General features: G+C 49.4%; 1 protein-coding gene and 1 long non-coding RNA gene across 8 annotated transcripts in view; one reads left to right on the top strand and one right to left on the bottom strand.

Annotated features, from left to right (window-relative positions):
- Positions 1-14,688, bottom strand: part of NRP2 (neuropilin 2) — a 126,678-nt gene extending 111,990 nt beyond the window's left edge. For all 7 annotated transcript variants that reach the window (XM_060410280.1, XM_060410281.1, XM_012143426.5 and 4 more), the window contains exon 1: positions 13,743-14,688. In XM_060410280.1, the coding sequence (XP_060266263.1) occupies positions 13,743-13,815 (73 nt within the window). In that variant the 5' untranslated portion in view covers positions 13,816-14,688. The remainder of the gene's footprint in view (positions 1-13,742) is intronic.
- Positions 10,263-10,928, top strand: LOC121818736 (uncharacterized). The gene is made up of 2 exons (XR_006058813.2): positions 10,263-10,503; positions 10,656-10,928. It is a non-coding gene; the product is annotated as an uncharacterized LOC121818736 (long non-coding RNA).
- Positions 14,689-14,947: the final 259 nt, after the last annotated feature.

Raw genomic sequence — 14,947 nt, 5'->3', positions numbered from 1 at the left:
GATACGGAGGAAGCATATTCAGTTTTGGGCCAGAATAGGCCCTGGAGGGTGATTTCAGCATTTTTTTTTTAAGCCAAACCCCCAAACACTTAATTCCACATGCACCACAAATTTGATTTATTATTTCATTACACACCGAGTGGAAAAATCTGCATTAGGGAATCCACTGGCTCTGATCTCAGTTTTGACAAAGGTGCTTTGTGCTGAGTGGACGCCTGTATTTTCTCTGAGCTTTCTATCCACTGTCCTTCCTGCCTGGTCACCACCAGCAGAGTGTGCTGCTGCTTTGTCCAGGGGTGACCAGCCATTGGAGAGGCAGCTGCAGGGGAGTAACTGCCAACCTCCCCCTGCCAGCAGTGCCCGGCTGGAGGTAAACAGCTTTGTGGGGGCCAGGAGGGAAGCGGGCAATCTTCAAAGGCAGAAAAGGTGGGTGGTGACATTTGATGCATCTTATATTTGGGAGTGAAGTTCTGTCATCCCCAGGAGGGGTTCTTGGGAAACGAGAAAGGGGGGTGCTTAATCCCACAGTAGAACAGAAGACTGGAAGGCACAAGAGACCTAGAAATATTCAGAAGCTTCTCGGAGACCTTCCTAAGATGTGTGCCTCTCTTAGCATCAATCACGATTTAATATCGCCATCTGCATGGAGCAGCACGGGCCCGTCAATTATGCATTCCGGCTCAGCAGCTACCCGACGGGATGGGGGCTTTCTCCTGTGTTCCCTCTTTGAGGAAAGGGTCATGCATTTTTTAACTCTACAGGTGCACTCTCCTCTTCCCCGTGTCGGTTGGTATTACTGTCTTCCAGACCTCTGCTTTAGATTACCAGCCTGACAGGCTTTAAATGCATAAAAGATGGGCATGCTGCACAATGGTGGTTGGGACACACAAATCCACGCAAGTAGCCTTTTAGGCATCGCGCCTCAAGCTCAAACTGTGCCGCAGTCGAGCTGCCCAGAATCTAATGGATTCAGGTTCCATTTCCTACTGGGTGGAAAACAAAAGCAGGCCATTTCCTCTGGTTAGCAGAGACCACATCATCCTCTAACTAATGACCCCGCGCCCTCCCCAGGCCAGCAGGACAATGGGCCCAGCCTTCCCGCCCAGACGGAGACAAGGCCAGTGGTGGAGCTGGGTGCCACTCGTCCCCCCTGCAGCCAATCTTGCAGGCTTTCCAGGGGTCCACACCACTCAGCCATGCTGGGCACCCAGCATCTCCCAACAAGGTCAAACTGTGGCCCGCTGGTCTTTGCTCATGGGTGGGAAATAGGGCTGAAAGTCGCCCTCTGAGGAAGTGGAGCTGTCCGGATTTAGATCACCAGCTGCCTGGACTAAACTGGCAGGAGAGGAAATTTTCTACTGGGTGCAGCTCCTCTGCCAGCTGTTGTGCTGAAACTACAGCCCTGCTCCTGGCTCACCCCAAACCACACCTTTTAACGCAGAACTCATCACAGGACATCTGAGCTGAGCTCCTGTTTGGTCATCCAAACTCCCTCCCTCCTTTCAGCATCCCTTCCCTGTTCCCTCCCCTCCCATTACTCCTGAAAGAGGAATTTTTCTTCCTCAACTCCCTGCCTCCCAAGTTTAAGCTTTTAGTACTAAGACAAGGCACACATAATCAGCAATAAAGACAGGAAACTTCTTCATAAGAAGGTTTCGTTTCTCACTCACATCAGGAGTAATCATTTCTCACTTAAAAAAAAATTAAGCTATATATATCCCATAGTGGATAGTCTGTATTTTCTGCTATTAAAACTCACTTAACCAGAGGAAATAGGAGTAACTCATTTCTTTTGTCCTTTCTTTATCTGAAGAACACCAAGGCATTTATTAAAATATTTAAGAACTCATTAAAACATCTGCTTTGCTTGCATGGAGTTAACCTTTTCAATATCCAAACATTTATAAACTCACATTCTTGTTTGGATGGCACTCAGAAACACACGCACATATACATAGATATTGAACACACAACCGGGACACATAATTATTAGAAATTCACACTTCAGTCCTATACACACATTCACACCCTCTCATAAAATATCACACATCATTTGCACAGACATATATCCACCAAGATAAATACTAGAATCTCCGTCTCTATTTTTCTTGGAGAGATCTGAATTCTTGAAATCTATCATCAGTAAAAACTGTAAAGAAAACACACTTAATCCTTCTCCACCTCCTCTTGATAACTGATCTTTCATTTCCAGGTTTGGGGACCCTTCTGAAATACAGAAGGGTCTGTCTGAAATACAAACACGCCTCCAAGAGAAATGAGCTAGACTTTCTTCCAAAGAGCTGCACCACCCAGGGCTCAGGAGGTCTGTGTCACGTGCCAAAAGGAACAGCATAAATGTTCTCTATGTGTTTCCGAGGAGTCCAGCCCAGCCAAGAGGGAGTTGAACTCAAGGGCAAACGCCTTTAGGCCAATCTCCACACAGAGAGGCGAGGTTGACCCCATTGAATTTTAGCTACTTGCCTGTCTGGCAAGTTGACAAGGGACTTCTTTCTGTATTTGGTGAATACCTTACACCTGGGGCAAATTCATTCCCAAAGAGAAGCAGGCGAACCCAAGCCTGGACCGTTCAGAGCAGGTTTTCTCCTACATCTGAGAGGGAAGTCTAAGGGATGGGCCAGGTCAGGTCAGATAAAGACCTCGGAGGTCTTTGGACCATGGATGAAAGGATTCAAGTGACACCTCTAGCCATGATTAAAATCAAGGGACTACTAACTTCTAAAGTCACAAAGTTTGATTTACCCCCATAATGAATACTTAGGTGTTTTAATTTGACATGTAAAAGGTCAGATTATTTCTGACCTTCGTATCTTTCTGTTTCCTTGTTTGTTTTTCTCATGCGCTTTTGTTTGAGGCTTGCCAGGTGGCACCAGTGGTAAAAAACCCACCTGTCAATGCAGGAGACATAAGAGATGAGGGGTTCGACCCCTGGGCTGGGAAGATCCCCTGGAGGAGAGCATGGCAACCCACTCCAGTATTCTTGTCTGGAGAATTCCAGGGACAGAGGTGCCTGGCAGGCTCCTCCAGTCCACAGGGTCACAAAGAGTCAGACACGACTGAAGAGACTTGTTTGCTGGTGAGCTAAGTACCATCTGATGCTGCCTACGGGTACCTGTTTCTGGATCAGGTAAAGGGACTCCGGACCCGTCCACTTACAATTCTATGGCACTCTGCCAGTTTGAAAAGGAACTCACCCTCCTATAGGACCCAATTTAAGACAAAGCACTGATTCCTTGGTAATACAATTTTTAGGAAGTATTTATTAAAAAGAAGTAGCATATCTTTAAAAAAAATCTGGTGTGCCTCCTAAGGAAATTCAGCTGGAGTTGCTTTTAAAGGAACACTGTATGGCCAGAACTTGAAAATAATCGGATTACGGTGGTTTACTTCACAATGGCCAGGTGACACCAGCTACAAACCTCGGGCTGTTCTGCACAGAACAATCAGATCACTCGGTGTAACTGAACTGAAGGTAAAAGTCCTTATCAAAAACAGGGAACTTAGGCTGGCTGGATACGGGACTGGAGCATCAGGTTGTTGTCAAAGGTGGGCCTGCGGTAAGGGGACCAGACTACCAGGAGGGGGCGGGGCTGGCATTAGCAAAAGAGGGGATGCAAGCACCTGGATTCTTAACTCCCTGTAACCTTCCTGTGTCTCAGTTTCCTAAACTGTAATTCGGTGAGTGGTTGGAATTAAGTGTGTCGTTTTCAAAGTTCTTTTTGGAAGTGTTTGTTTCACCGTCGATCAAAACTGGACCCAGAACTCCAAAGTACAAAGCCACTAAAAGTGCAGATCTTCTTCGGTGTGGGCACAGAGGGTAGCAGAATCAGTGCAGTATGCCTGCCTTGAAGCCCCTCCCTGTCTTTCTGACGGAGCTTCTCCATAAGGACTTCAGCGCTTTCTGGAACTGGGTTTGAAACCCATTAGATCTCAGTTCCCTTGTTACTTTCAAATGCCACAGAAAAGAGAACAAGTACAAGGATTAGAAGACCCAATATACATACCTGAGGGCACTTGATGGAGAAAAACAGTCTAATTTCATCCCCAAATAACACATTCACAGCACAGTCTCATCCTATGACCATAGCATTGTTTTTATTTATTAGAAGGAAAGAAAAGAAGAAGCCCTTTCTACAACTTCAAAAGAGAGAAGGCTGTCACTTTGTTAACTAGTCAGGAGCCTTGTATGCAAGTAAGATCTCGCCACTGGAAAGCTGTGTGACCTTGGGTAGTTAGCAAACCATTCTGAGCCTTTATTTTCCCATCTATAATGAGGGGAGTGATGCTACAGGTCAGTTCCAGTTCTAAATTTCATAGCCTGTATAACTATGGAAGGGGAAAATCCTATAACCCACAGATGAACCTCTAATTAAAAAGATTCTCTACCCTCCTAGACAACAAGGTATTTATGCAAAGTGTTGATTTTATTTCATCTGCTTGGTAAGCCTGAAACAAAACTCTAGGATTCTTCAGTGAATGCATCTGTCTTGCATTATGGAGAGTTTAAATGTCTCTTTCAATCACATTAGCTCTACTGACGTGAGTTTCTTTTCTTAACTGAGTCTGTGGCTGTATATTTATAAATATAAGGCATACACAATTCTGTGTGTGAGCTTCTCAACAATGATGCATGAAAAGAAAACAGAGGAGGAGTTTTTTCCAATCTCTCACACAGATCTTCTAAGTCCTGTGCTCAGGGTTTGAACCAAATTTTGCTCACTAACCTTGAATAAGCTTCTTTTAAAGTGATCTCTGTAGGCTGAGGCTGGATTTTGTTTTATTCAAAGCGACTTCAGCCTGTCACAAGACAGTCTCATAAAAATCTGTATCTTGGCTTAAGCTTGGAAGAAATGAGCCAATCCATCAGCCCAGGAATGCGGCTGTTTGACCACTTCCTAAGGCAACTGGGAAGGGATGCAATCTATTCAATTTATGGGGCTGGGTGGCAGTGAGTGATCCACTCCTGAAGGCACAGCAAATGAAAATTCTTGTGAACTTTTGCAATGAGAAAGTTCAAAATCTGAATAAAAGAACTGTCTGGCAGGGCAGCAAGGAGGGAACGGGAGAGTGGGAAAGGAAGGCAGCACTTGAGCATGGAAGAAGGAGTGAGGAATGAGGCAAACTTCCTCTTCTGAAACACCTCTGATGAATTCACCAAGGACAGAACTGGAAATCGGGTCTGGAAACAGGGCCTTTGGAACGTCTCTCCTCAATCTGGATGCTAAAAATGAACCTTCATTTAATCGTTAAAATGTAAGTTTGATGTGATTACCTCCCCTGACCTCGAATCATGCCACCTGTGGTAACCTTGTTATTTGTCATCTTATATCATAAACAAATGCAATTCCAATAGGGCAGCCAATATAATATCATTAGCTGATATTTATGTCCACTCTTTCCCAGCCCGCATTGCAAATGCAATTTTGATGCCATTGATGAGAGATCTGGGATTACAATTCCTGACCATTTCAACAGACATTTGGGGAAGGAAATAGAAGAAGAATAATTTTAGGGTCTCTCCAAAAGGTAATATAATTGTTTTCATTTATTTTGATTAACAGAAGGCTTCTGTTGAAACATTCATGGCTCCCCATTGGTTAGTAAATGAAATCCAAACCCCCTGGGCCAGCAATTTGGACCTTGCATTTGGCCCAAGCTATTATTTCCAAACTTATTTGCAACTATTTGCTTCCATATTGTCTAAATGGCCATTTCTTAGTGTTCCCCAAACACTCAGTGTTCCTTCTCTGCTCCCTTTTGCCCTTCCCCTCCTATGCTTTTCCCAGCTCTAAACCCATCTAAACTCCCAATCCAGGCTCACATGCCACCTCCACCCTCCCTGATCTCCCAGGAGTAACCTCTTCCAACTTCTGAGGCTGAAGCTCTTTAGCATCTTCTAAAGTGTGAGAGAATCTTATCCATACTGCTGGACCACCTGCTCATCTTTGGCAAACCTTACGGCATCAAACCCAGAGTCTTTGCCAAAGATCACACTCAATGAGGCTTGATGAATTAATGAGTTAATAATTGACTAGGTAACATCAGGTGGTTCAGTGGTAAAGAATCCACTTGCCAATGCAGGAGATGTGGGTTCAGTCCCTGGGTCAGGAAGATTCCCTGGAGAAGGAAATGACAACTCAATCCAGTATTCTTGCCTAGAAAATCCCATGGACAGAGGAGTCTGGCAGGCTACAGTCCATGGGGAAGCAAAGAATTAGACACGACTGCCCACCCATGCACGCTGCCTCAGCAGGGTAATACCCTAAGTATCAGTAAGTATTACAAATTCTAAGAAAGCCTTATCACAAAGTATTCTGCATGTCCAGCCTCCACCCTTCCTTCCCAACTCACAGCTGCTATTAAATGCAAATATTTTTTATTGGTGAACCAGGAGTTTAGAGGACTTGTCTGGGATAATAATACCTAGTCATACATCAAGGTAGAGCTAGTGTGAACTCATAGGACACAGTAACCTCAGATAATGGTGATGAAGTTCAAAGGAAATTATGCTTTAATTCTAACAATGGTAAAATTAATTTTATCTGAGGGCTTTCTTACCCCCTCATTCCATCCTGCCATCCTCCCAAGGGGAAGTTCTAGATACTTGTTTTCAGTAGCACCAAGAAGCTTCAAAGTCCTACTTTATCCCTAAACTCTTGCTGGGTTTCAGTTCACTCCTTTCTACCCATCCTCCCCCATCAGCTCCCTTCCCCTGGCCCCCAATATGCCTTTTAGGCACATCTGTTTTATTTTTCCCCTTTATCAAAATAAATTATTTTTGCTGCTTGGTCCAGTCATTTGCAATTCCCTTTATCTTCTTCACTGAAAGACTGGCCAGAACCCAGATCCCTGGCTATCACAGGATCTTGAGAGGCGGTGAATAGGGTATCACTGGCTATGTGCATTAGACTGGCCAGCAGCCCCATCCAAGGCATGCTTTCCTTTTGTTATTCCCACCCCACTCCTTTTTTTTTTTTTTTTTCTGGATTAGATCATGACTCTTTTATGAAGACCCAGAGGGAAATGGGATTATTAAGGGTCTTGCTGGGTAAAAGCTATTTTGTCTTTACGACGACTTTTTTGAGTTCAGCTGCTGAGGGGCCTTTCTGCCAGAGTAGAAGTTATTACACATTTGGGGCGCCCCTTCCATGCAGTGGTTCCTGCTGAGCACACTTTCAGGGATGAAGGATGGAAGAGGAGGAAAGGAAAGGAGAGAGATTTAAAAAATCAGTAGAGGTGAGAACTCTGAAAGTAGAAAACCAAGGCGAAAAAAAAAGTATAAAGAACTGATGTAAATCTAAGATGAGAATCCAGCAGAGAACATGCACCTGTGAAGAACAGGGTGCCGAGAGATTAATCTGATGCTTATAAAACCAGACAAAGGTCTAGTGGGGTAAGAGCTGGGAATAAGTAATTATTTACTGATTTTTTTTAAAAAAAGAACAAACTCATAAAAGTCACATAAACTTACCGCAAGGGTGTTAGTGTGCTTTCTGTCTTTTTATGATCACTAGATACTATTAACCCTACTGAAGCTGTTTTGAAGATTAAATGACTTCCGAACAGGCAGCTTAATATGTACTCAACAGTACTCTATGTAATCTGAAATAGCCGAACACTCTAGAAATCAGTCAGCTATTGGGATCAAACACACTTACAGATAGAGACACTGAGGGACAGAGAAATCAGGGATTCAGGATCACTGAGCCATCAGGTGACTGACAGGTCTGGCTCTAACACTTCAGAAGCTAGGATGTCTGATGAAGGCCTCCCCGAACCTTTCAGTGACAAACTTATTCAATAGCATTTAGAGACAGACAAATGTTTTGCCTGTTTGAAAACTCCTTTTTCTCTCCCAGTGCCAGGAATCTGTGTGTGAACAATGAGAGATGTGTTTGAGGCTGGGGTGTGAGTGGGCTGGAGGCACTTAACACCTTCTTCACTCCCAACACACAGGCACTCAGTTCCTTGTCATCCTGGCCCTCTTTCCTGCTTCCTGGAAACCAGGGTGTGTGTCTGGGGGGGAGGGTGTGGCGGGGGTGTTAGTAGATCACTCAAGTCTGAAAGTATGTGTCACAATATCAGAGGTTTTTTTTTTTTTTCCCCTAGCAGTTTCCTTTTCTCTCCTGTCTCCTCAACCCCAGTCTTCTCCATCCTAAATGCCATGGTTGTTATTGTTCTACTGGAGAGGAGCAGCATTTTCAGAGATGGGGGATTTATTTTTATAGCACAGCTGGTCTGCCAAAGGTCACATAATTTGGCAATGTTCCCAGTGGTTAAAAATTAATTTCTCCTTATTAATACAACCAAGGTCCCATAGGATCGGAGCTCAGCCTTATCTAAACTTGACAGCTTCCTAAACCTTTAGAAGATGCTCTCTCCTGGAGGGCCAGCCACACTACAAGGCCACTGTGTCCTGGAATCCAACCCTACTGATTCCTATTAGGTAATGAGCCCATTAAGCCCTTCAACCGTTTCTCATAAAGGCAGCTAAAGCTTTGGAAAAGGCCATAGGTTCTCCAGGACAAACGTTCACATTACCTTCCAGGAATGAGTTAATTAAAAAAAAAAAAAAGTTAATGCCTTACTTGAAAGGAATCATACAAAAAGTTTTAGGGATCAAACACAAGTATGACACACAAGGAGAGTGTCTCAAAGATTATCCAGTGGCAAGTGATGGTCAGATGATAAAATACCTCAAATATGTTAATGATACTATAAACTACTGCCCAGACATCACTTTTCAAGTCTTTTCTCGTCAGTGCAAGAAATTAAAAAGGTATTATGCTTCTGCTCCATTTTTGAAAAAAAGAAAGTCTTGTCTCTACTTTCCTAAAGTCTTTCCCAACAGGACTTTTGGGGAGTATATTCTAAAAACCCTTTACCAATGAACCTGGTTCTGACTTATGTCAGCTCAGAAGTGTCTCACACTTGGGTTACCCAAAAACAGCTCATTCTCTTGACTGCTTTAATAAGCATTGAGGGAAATGACGAACACCAGGCAGGATCCTCAGGGCCATGCAGCCCCTAGTGTCTCTCCCAACTGACCCCCCACGGGCCTCTCCTCAGCTGTTATTCGCTTTCATGCCTCATTGCTTATGAATTGGGATTTGAACTCCTAGTCTCCTCTACACTGTGAAGGCAGGAACTGGCCTTTCAGGTGCAGAACGTGATCTACCCAGTAGGAGATGCGAGCCATTTGGTAGACAGCAGGAGTCCCGTCTGGATAGCCCAGGGTTCTAGTCACCGCAGCCTTCCAGCATTTCATTTTGCCAATTGGGTGCTCTATGGCTTAATCTGAGGTCTCCTCAGCATGATATAAAAGCCCAGACCTGCGGGGCTGCCTGGGCAGTCACGATTAATTGTACCAGGCACAACTTGGACAAGAAGGGGCTTGCCCTGGAACCCGCGTGGGGATCGTTCCTCTTTCCACTGTTTTGCACTGTTTTCCACAGTTTTGCACTCTGCTGGCAACTAGCACTAGCTTCACTACCTCCAGTGGCTGTTTATGGGGTAAAGTGGAGTTGTTACTCACTGAAAGCCAGCAAGAGCCTAGTCCCTCAAAGTCTAAAGCAGGCCGTCTGTGCCAAATCCAAGAGTTTATAGTTCTACTTGCAAATGTTTATGCCTGCCCACAGTCATCCGGCAACGCAGGGAGACAGCAGAAGACAAAAATGAAAATCCTCTTCAGACTCCTCTCCTCCGGAGCAGAGACCGTGGTTGCCTCTTTCAGGATTTCTGTCTCCCACAGTCAATTTACACCTCTTATCTGATCATGCTCTCCAGACGGAAGGCTGAATTGACCGCTTCTGCCAGGGACCATGGCAATGGTGTTAAAACTCAACCACAGATCAAAGCTCTCCAGGCAAGGGGCTGGTAGGGGTAGGAGGCGGGGGTGGGGTGAGGTTTTTTTTTTGAGGGGGGCGGTTGATGGTTACAGGGTCCGGGTTCTTTTGGCCCCAAGCGGTGAGACCCGTGGGCTGGGAAACGTCAGGGCTGGGAGTTACCATCATAGAAGGAGTCCACTGTCAGGGGTTGATGATTTCCTGAGCAAAACCCAGTTCCCCGCAGACCACGAGATTAAGTCTAGCAAAGGGGAGTTTCGTGGCCAGGCGCTGACCGTGAATGGCCAGCGCCAGGGGGCTCTCCTCGCTGTCTGAAACCGAAAGGAGGGGAGGTGGTGGGAGGGAGGCGAGCGGTGAGCACCGGCCAATCAACCCGAGCTCGGATCTCCTTCCTCTTCCAGAGAAATTCAGCCGGAGCCGCAGAAGCGGTGACACGGTGGGGCTGGATCCCCTAAGCTTGGCTGGGAAAGCTGATTACCATCTCCATAACCCCATGGTCCCCGGAGGGGCGTGCGGTTCCTTCCACCAGCCCCGACCCCGGCAGCCCTGGACCTCAGCTCGGCAGATGCCCCCACCCAGCCGCCGGGACTTTAGCTCCGCGGATGCCCCCCACCCTCGCTGGGCGCCCGGGTGGGACCTGGTGGGAAACACGGCGGTGCGCTAGCCCCAGGCGAAGGGCGGGGGCAGCCAGTTAATCACAGCTCGCCTCGCCTCCATTAACTTCTGTTGATATTAAAAAGAAATCAATCAGTGAAAATGGAGCCTTGGCCGTGAATATTTCTTTTTCTCCAGTGGAAAAGCAAAGAGCGAGGCGGCGGCGGAGGGGAGGCGGAACTCGCCGGCGACTGCAGAGGATTCTCCCAGGCCGAAGACCGCAGCGGAGACTTAACTTTCTGGCAGTGGGCAGTGCTGAGGAAATGCCGCAGGCTTCTCCCTGGGGGTGTCCTTAGTGTGGAGGAGGAGGGGACAAAGCTAGAAGAGTTGGAGGCGGCCCACTTAACCCGGCTGGAGCTTCGGTTTTGCTTTCTCTGGGAATATTTTTGCCTAATAGAATGTTTATGGATCGCTCGGCTCTGTTTCTGCTGCGTAGCCCAAACAAATCGATGCGGCGTTAGAGACAGCGCGGGGTGGGGGTGGGGAGGGCCGGCCGGGGGGCCCCCACGTCCCCACCACGTGGAATGCCCGCGCGCCGCGTGCTCTTCACCTGTTCGCGCGCACTGGCGGGCGCCCGGCGCGCAGCGCTACTAAAGTTGTGCGCATTCCCGCGGCTCAAACTGCCTCCCTTCTGCCTCCAACCTCAGGTCCCAATCCCACCCCGGCTTTCCTCCACCAGCTCCGCCAGCGCTCGGGCCCCCAACCCCTCTGAGCCGGCCTTCTTGGGGCGGCGCGGGAACTGCAGCGCAGAGTGGAGTGCAGGAGGGGGCGCTCCCCGCAGGGCCTTCGGAGCGTCCCCCGAATCCCCGAGCAGGGGTAGGAGGGCAGCGGCGCTGTGATCCGGCAAGGCGGCCGGCGTGGCAAGGACTGGGGCAGCCTAGTGCGCGACGCCCACTCAGCTCCCAGCCGCCAGCCAGTGCGAGAAGCCACGCGCCATGGCCAAGAGGTTATTTGCTCAATGGCTCCCTCGCTTGCTCCTTCCGCCCTTCCCCCCCACTCCACCCCACCCCAACCCAACTCGTCGGAGTGGGTTTCAACCGTCGCTGCAGGCTGGGCCCGGCCCCCTCTCGGCCCGCGCGCACCGGGTGAGTCAGAGGTCTAGCTCGGCCTCGCCCTTTGCTACTCGCTGCCAGCTCCCCTGGTGCCAGTCGGCTATTCCGACCAAAAGCCCTAGCAGCCCGCGGTTCGCGATCGCCTTTTCCGGGGGCTGGAGAATATCCACCCCGGGCGGGTCCCAGCTCCGCGTCCCGTAGGGAGGTCCCACCCTGGGTCCGAGGCTGCCTGAGGCCTCAGAGAGGGTGACCGGCCCGCGCTCCCGCCTCTGGGCTTCTCTAGAAGTGACGCAGCGCGGCCCGGGGCTGGGGTGGGAGGGGGCTCTGCGGAGAGCGCGGGAGGCAGGTGGCAGAGCCGGAGTGGGTTTGAGCGGGTGTCGCGCACACACGTACACACTCCGCGCAGCGCTCGGGGACAGATGTGAGAACATCTGGGGTACGAGATGGCCCCTGAGTCTTTACGACCCCTCCCACTCCGCACAGCACACAGAACCTGAAGTTGTGTGTGTGTGTGTGTGTGTGTGTGTGCGCGCGCGTGTCGATCTGTACGCCAGTGTGCGCGCACTCGCGCACCCGGGCCTACAGGAGTCCGTGCCTGAATACATAATATACCGTGGGCATCCTCGCCGCGCGCGCACGCGGACACACACACACACACACACACACAGCGAATCACACAAACATCCATAATTTATGCCGCTTTCAGGTCTGTGGGAGGTAATTTAATTTCGCCTCAAGCTGGGAATTTAGAATTAAGAGAACAGGGAACTGGAAGCCACAGGAAATTTCCCCAAGTGGGACCTGGACCCATCTCTTTCATACGATTTGCAGCTGCTCTGAAGACCAGTTACGGAAGAGAAAAAAGCAGCAAACGTGTGTGTCTGGAGAGTAAGGGCGTGCACGTCTTTCTTTCCCTCAAATAAACACCCAAGCTTCAAGTGGGGCGCGTGCCTGTGCTGGCGAGTGAGAATCAGAGTCCCCAGCTCCCGCAGGATCCACTAACCCGCTGTGATGGGAAGACCCGGGAGGCTGCCAGGGGTTTGTGCTACCGCTGCGGTGGCAGCCTTAGACGTGCCTCCGGGTAAGGGCACTCCAGGAAGTGTTTTTCTCCTCTCTTTTCTCCATTTCCTCCAGGGATGCTTTCCCCACTCTCAGTCACCTGTAGCAGCTTTTAAGAGTTTTGTCAGATTCCAGAGACTCTTGTCAGAGGGGAGAGAGGCTCAGCCCGGAGAGAGTGGTGTGGGGAAGCAAGACCGTCTCCCACTAGATTTTCTGGAACCAGAGAGCCCTTCTCTGAAAGAGCAGTGCCCCTGGCCAGCCTCCATTCCCCCCACCCGCCAAATACTTGCCCCAGACCATTCTGGGCCTTGCAGTGCTTATCTCTGCAGTCTGTCCACACACCCTTTTTGGCAGTGGTTGAGAACAAATTCTACCCAAAAGTTTCTAACCACTTCACAAGAGTGAGAGACCTTTGAGGGCCACGCAGTTTGTTTTATCTAATACTAGTTTTAAAAAGAACATATGATTTACTTCCCCCAGAAAATATATGGAGGCAGGAAAGAGAACTGGGTGACCAACCGCCTCCGTTAGCAGCAGCGCCCAGCCCAGAGCCGAGCCACGAGACAACTTGCTCCATCAGCCTGAGCCCAATGATTCGGAGGCTCATCCACACATTCTGCAAAGAAGCCACAGCATTGGAAAACCCAAACTAGATTCTTGTATTTCCCAAGCCCTTCAGTTCACATTGCTCAATGTAGCTAAGTGGAGGGAATGCAAATGATTTATATTTCGCTGGCTAGGTTGAAGAAACTCATGGGAGATGTGTTCTGCTTCAAGACAGGGGAAAAAAATTCCCCAAAACTGTAATGCAAAGGCTTTGTAGTATTTTTAAACCTTTGATTCAGTCCATATGTGACATCTGAACACCGCCAAATTCTGTCTATGTTTCAAAACACACACATAGTCACATACTCCTAGCAGGAAAGAAAAGTTGGGTTTTAGCAGCGGTGGTGGTATAGGGAGGGCCGACTGGGATCTCTCTCTGAATTATTCAGTATTGAGCGATCCTCCTTCTCTTGCCATTGCGTGTGGCCCCCTGCGTTAGCAGTTGTTTTTAAAGGTAAAGGCACGCTGAAATGAATTAAAAAAAAAAAAAAACTTTCGGGGGGCTTACCTGCTTGGCCTCTCACTTCATGTCCTGAAAAGTAGAGAGCTAGGAAAATCCAGGTGAGAGGAAACATATCCATGTTGGAGAAGGTTTTCTCCAGAGCTGTTTTTATAGATTTCTTGTTTAATGGTAAGTCTTTGTGTTTTTCGCTCCTTGTGTTCTTCCTTAGTGTCCTCTGCAAAGGTTCCTACCGGTCAGTGTTTCCCTTCTGAGTCCTGGCGGCCTGTCGTCACCTTTCTTCTTGCTGGGTCCCCACCTCACCAGAGGAGGGTAGCTCTTGAAATCAGCAAAGAGGGAGCAAGCCGGGAAGAGAGGATGGATTTCCTCTCTTAAAAACAAAACGCATCTATGTCCTCTCCAGTTCCTCAAAGTATCATTTCCTTTATCCTACAACATCCCGAGTATTTCCCGTTAGCCAAGCGTAAAAAAAAAAAAAAAAAGAATAAAAATACAAGCCAAGACTTGCCTTGGGCATCACACGGCCCCCAGGCAGCTGTGTGATCTCAGAGGCGTACACTGACATACATCCCTCGGCACTGGGGACCGGCACGCGGGCGGAGGCACAGACCGCCGGACGGCCCGAGCGCGAGGCGGCCGCCCAAGCTCTTGCCCTCGCCGGGTTCCCCTAGCGGGAGCCTCCCCTAACGGCTACACCCGCTTGGCCAGCCTCGCGAGGGGAGTCTGAGGAAGGAAGCTGCTGCTGCTGCGGCTGCGGCTGCTGTGGCTGCTGGTGGTGCGGCGGCGGCGGCGGCGGCGGCTGGGATCGCCTGGGAGTGAGCGAGCCCCTCTCCGAGTTCGCCCGCGCCCGCCCTCACCTCCACCTCGCCCAGCGCCCGGCAGAGTGTCTGCGCGTCTGAGGATGTGCTGGGGGCGGCTGCGGGCTGGTGCCTAGCTCGCGTTCTCTGCTTCCCCTCCGGCTCCCCCCGCTGCCTTTTCAGGCCGAGCAGCATGTGGATGTCAGAGCCGCGGCAGAGCTATCCGATTACGCGCCGGCTCAGGGCCCGCCCCTTCTGTGTTCCTGATTAAAGAGGCAGCCGCGGAGACGCGCGGCGCAGAGGCGAGTGCCGCGGCACCCAGCTCGGGCGGGGCGGCGGCGGCTTTCCCCCGGCAGCGGCCGGATCAAAGTTAAGGCAGCTCCCCCCTCAAGCCACCCATCTCCCCCCAGCACCTCCCGCCACCCTGGCACCTCCGCTGCCGGGTTTCGCCAGGCC

Source organism: Ovis aries, chromosome 2, assembly GCF_016772045.2.
Source record: "Ovis aries strain OAR_USU_Benz2616 breed Rambouillet chromosome 2, ARS-UI_Ramb_v3.0, whole genome shotgun sequence".
NCBI lineage: Eukaryota > Metazoa > Chordata > Mammalia > Artiodactyla > Bovidae > Ovis > Ovis aries.
The sequence above is the reverse complement of the archived record's forward strand: the minus strand, read 5'-3'. Positions and strand labels throughout refer to the sequence as shown.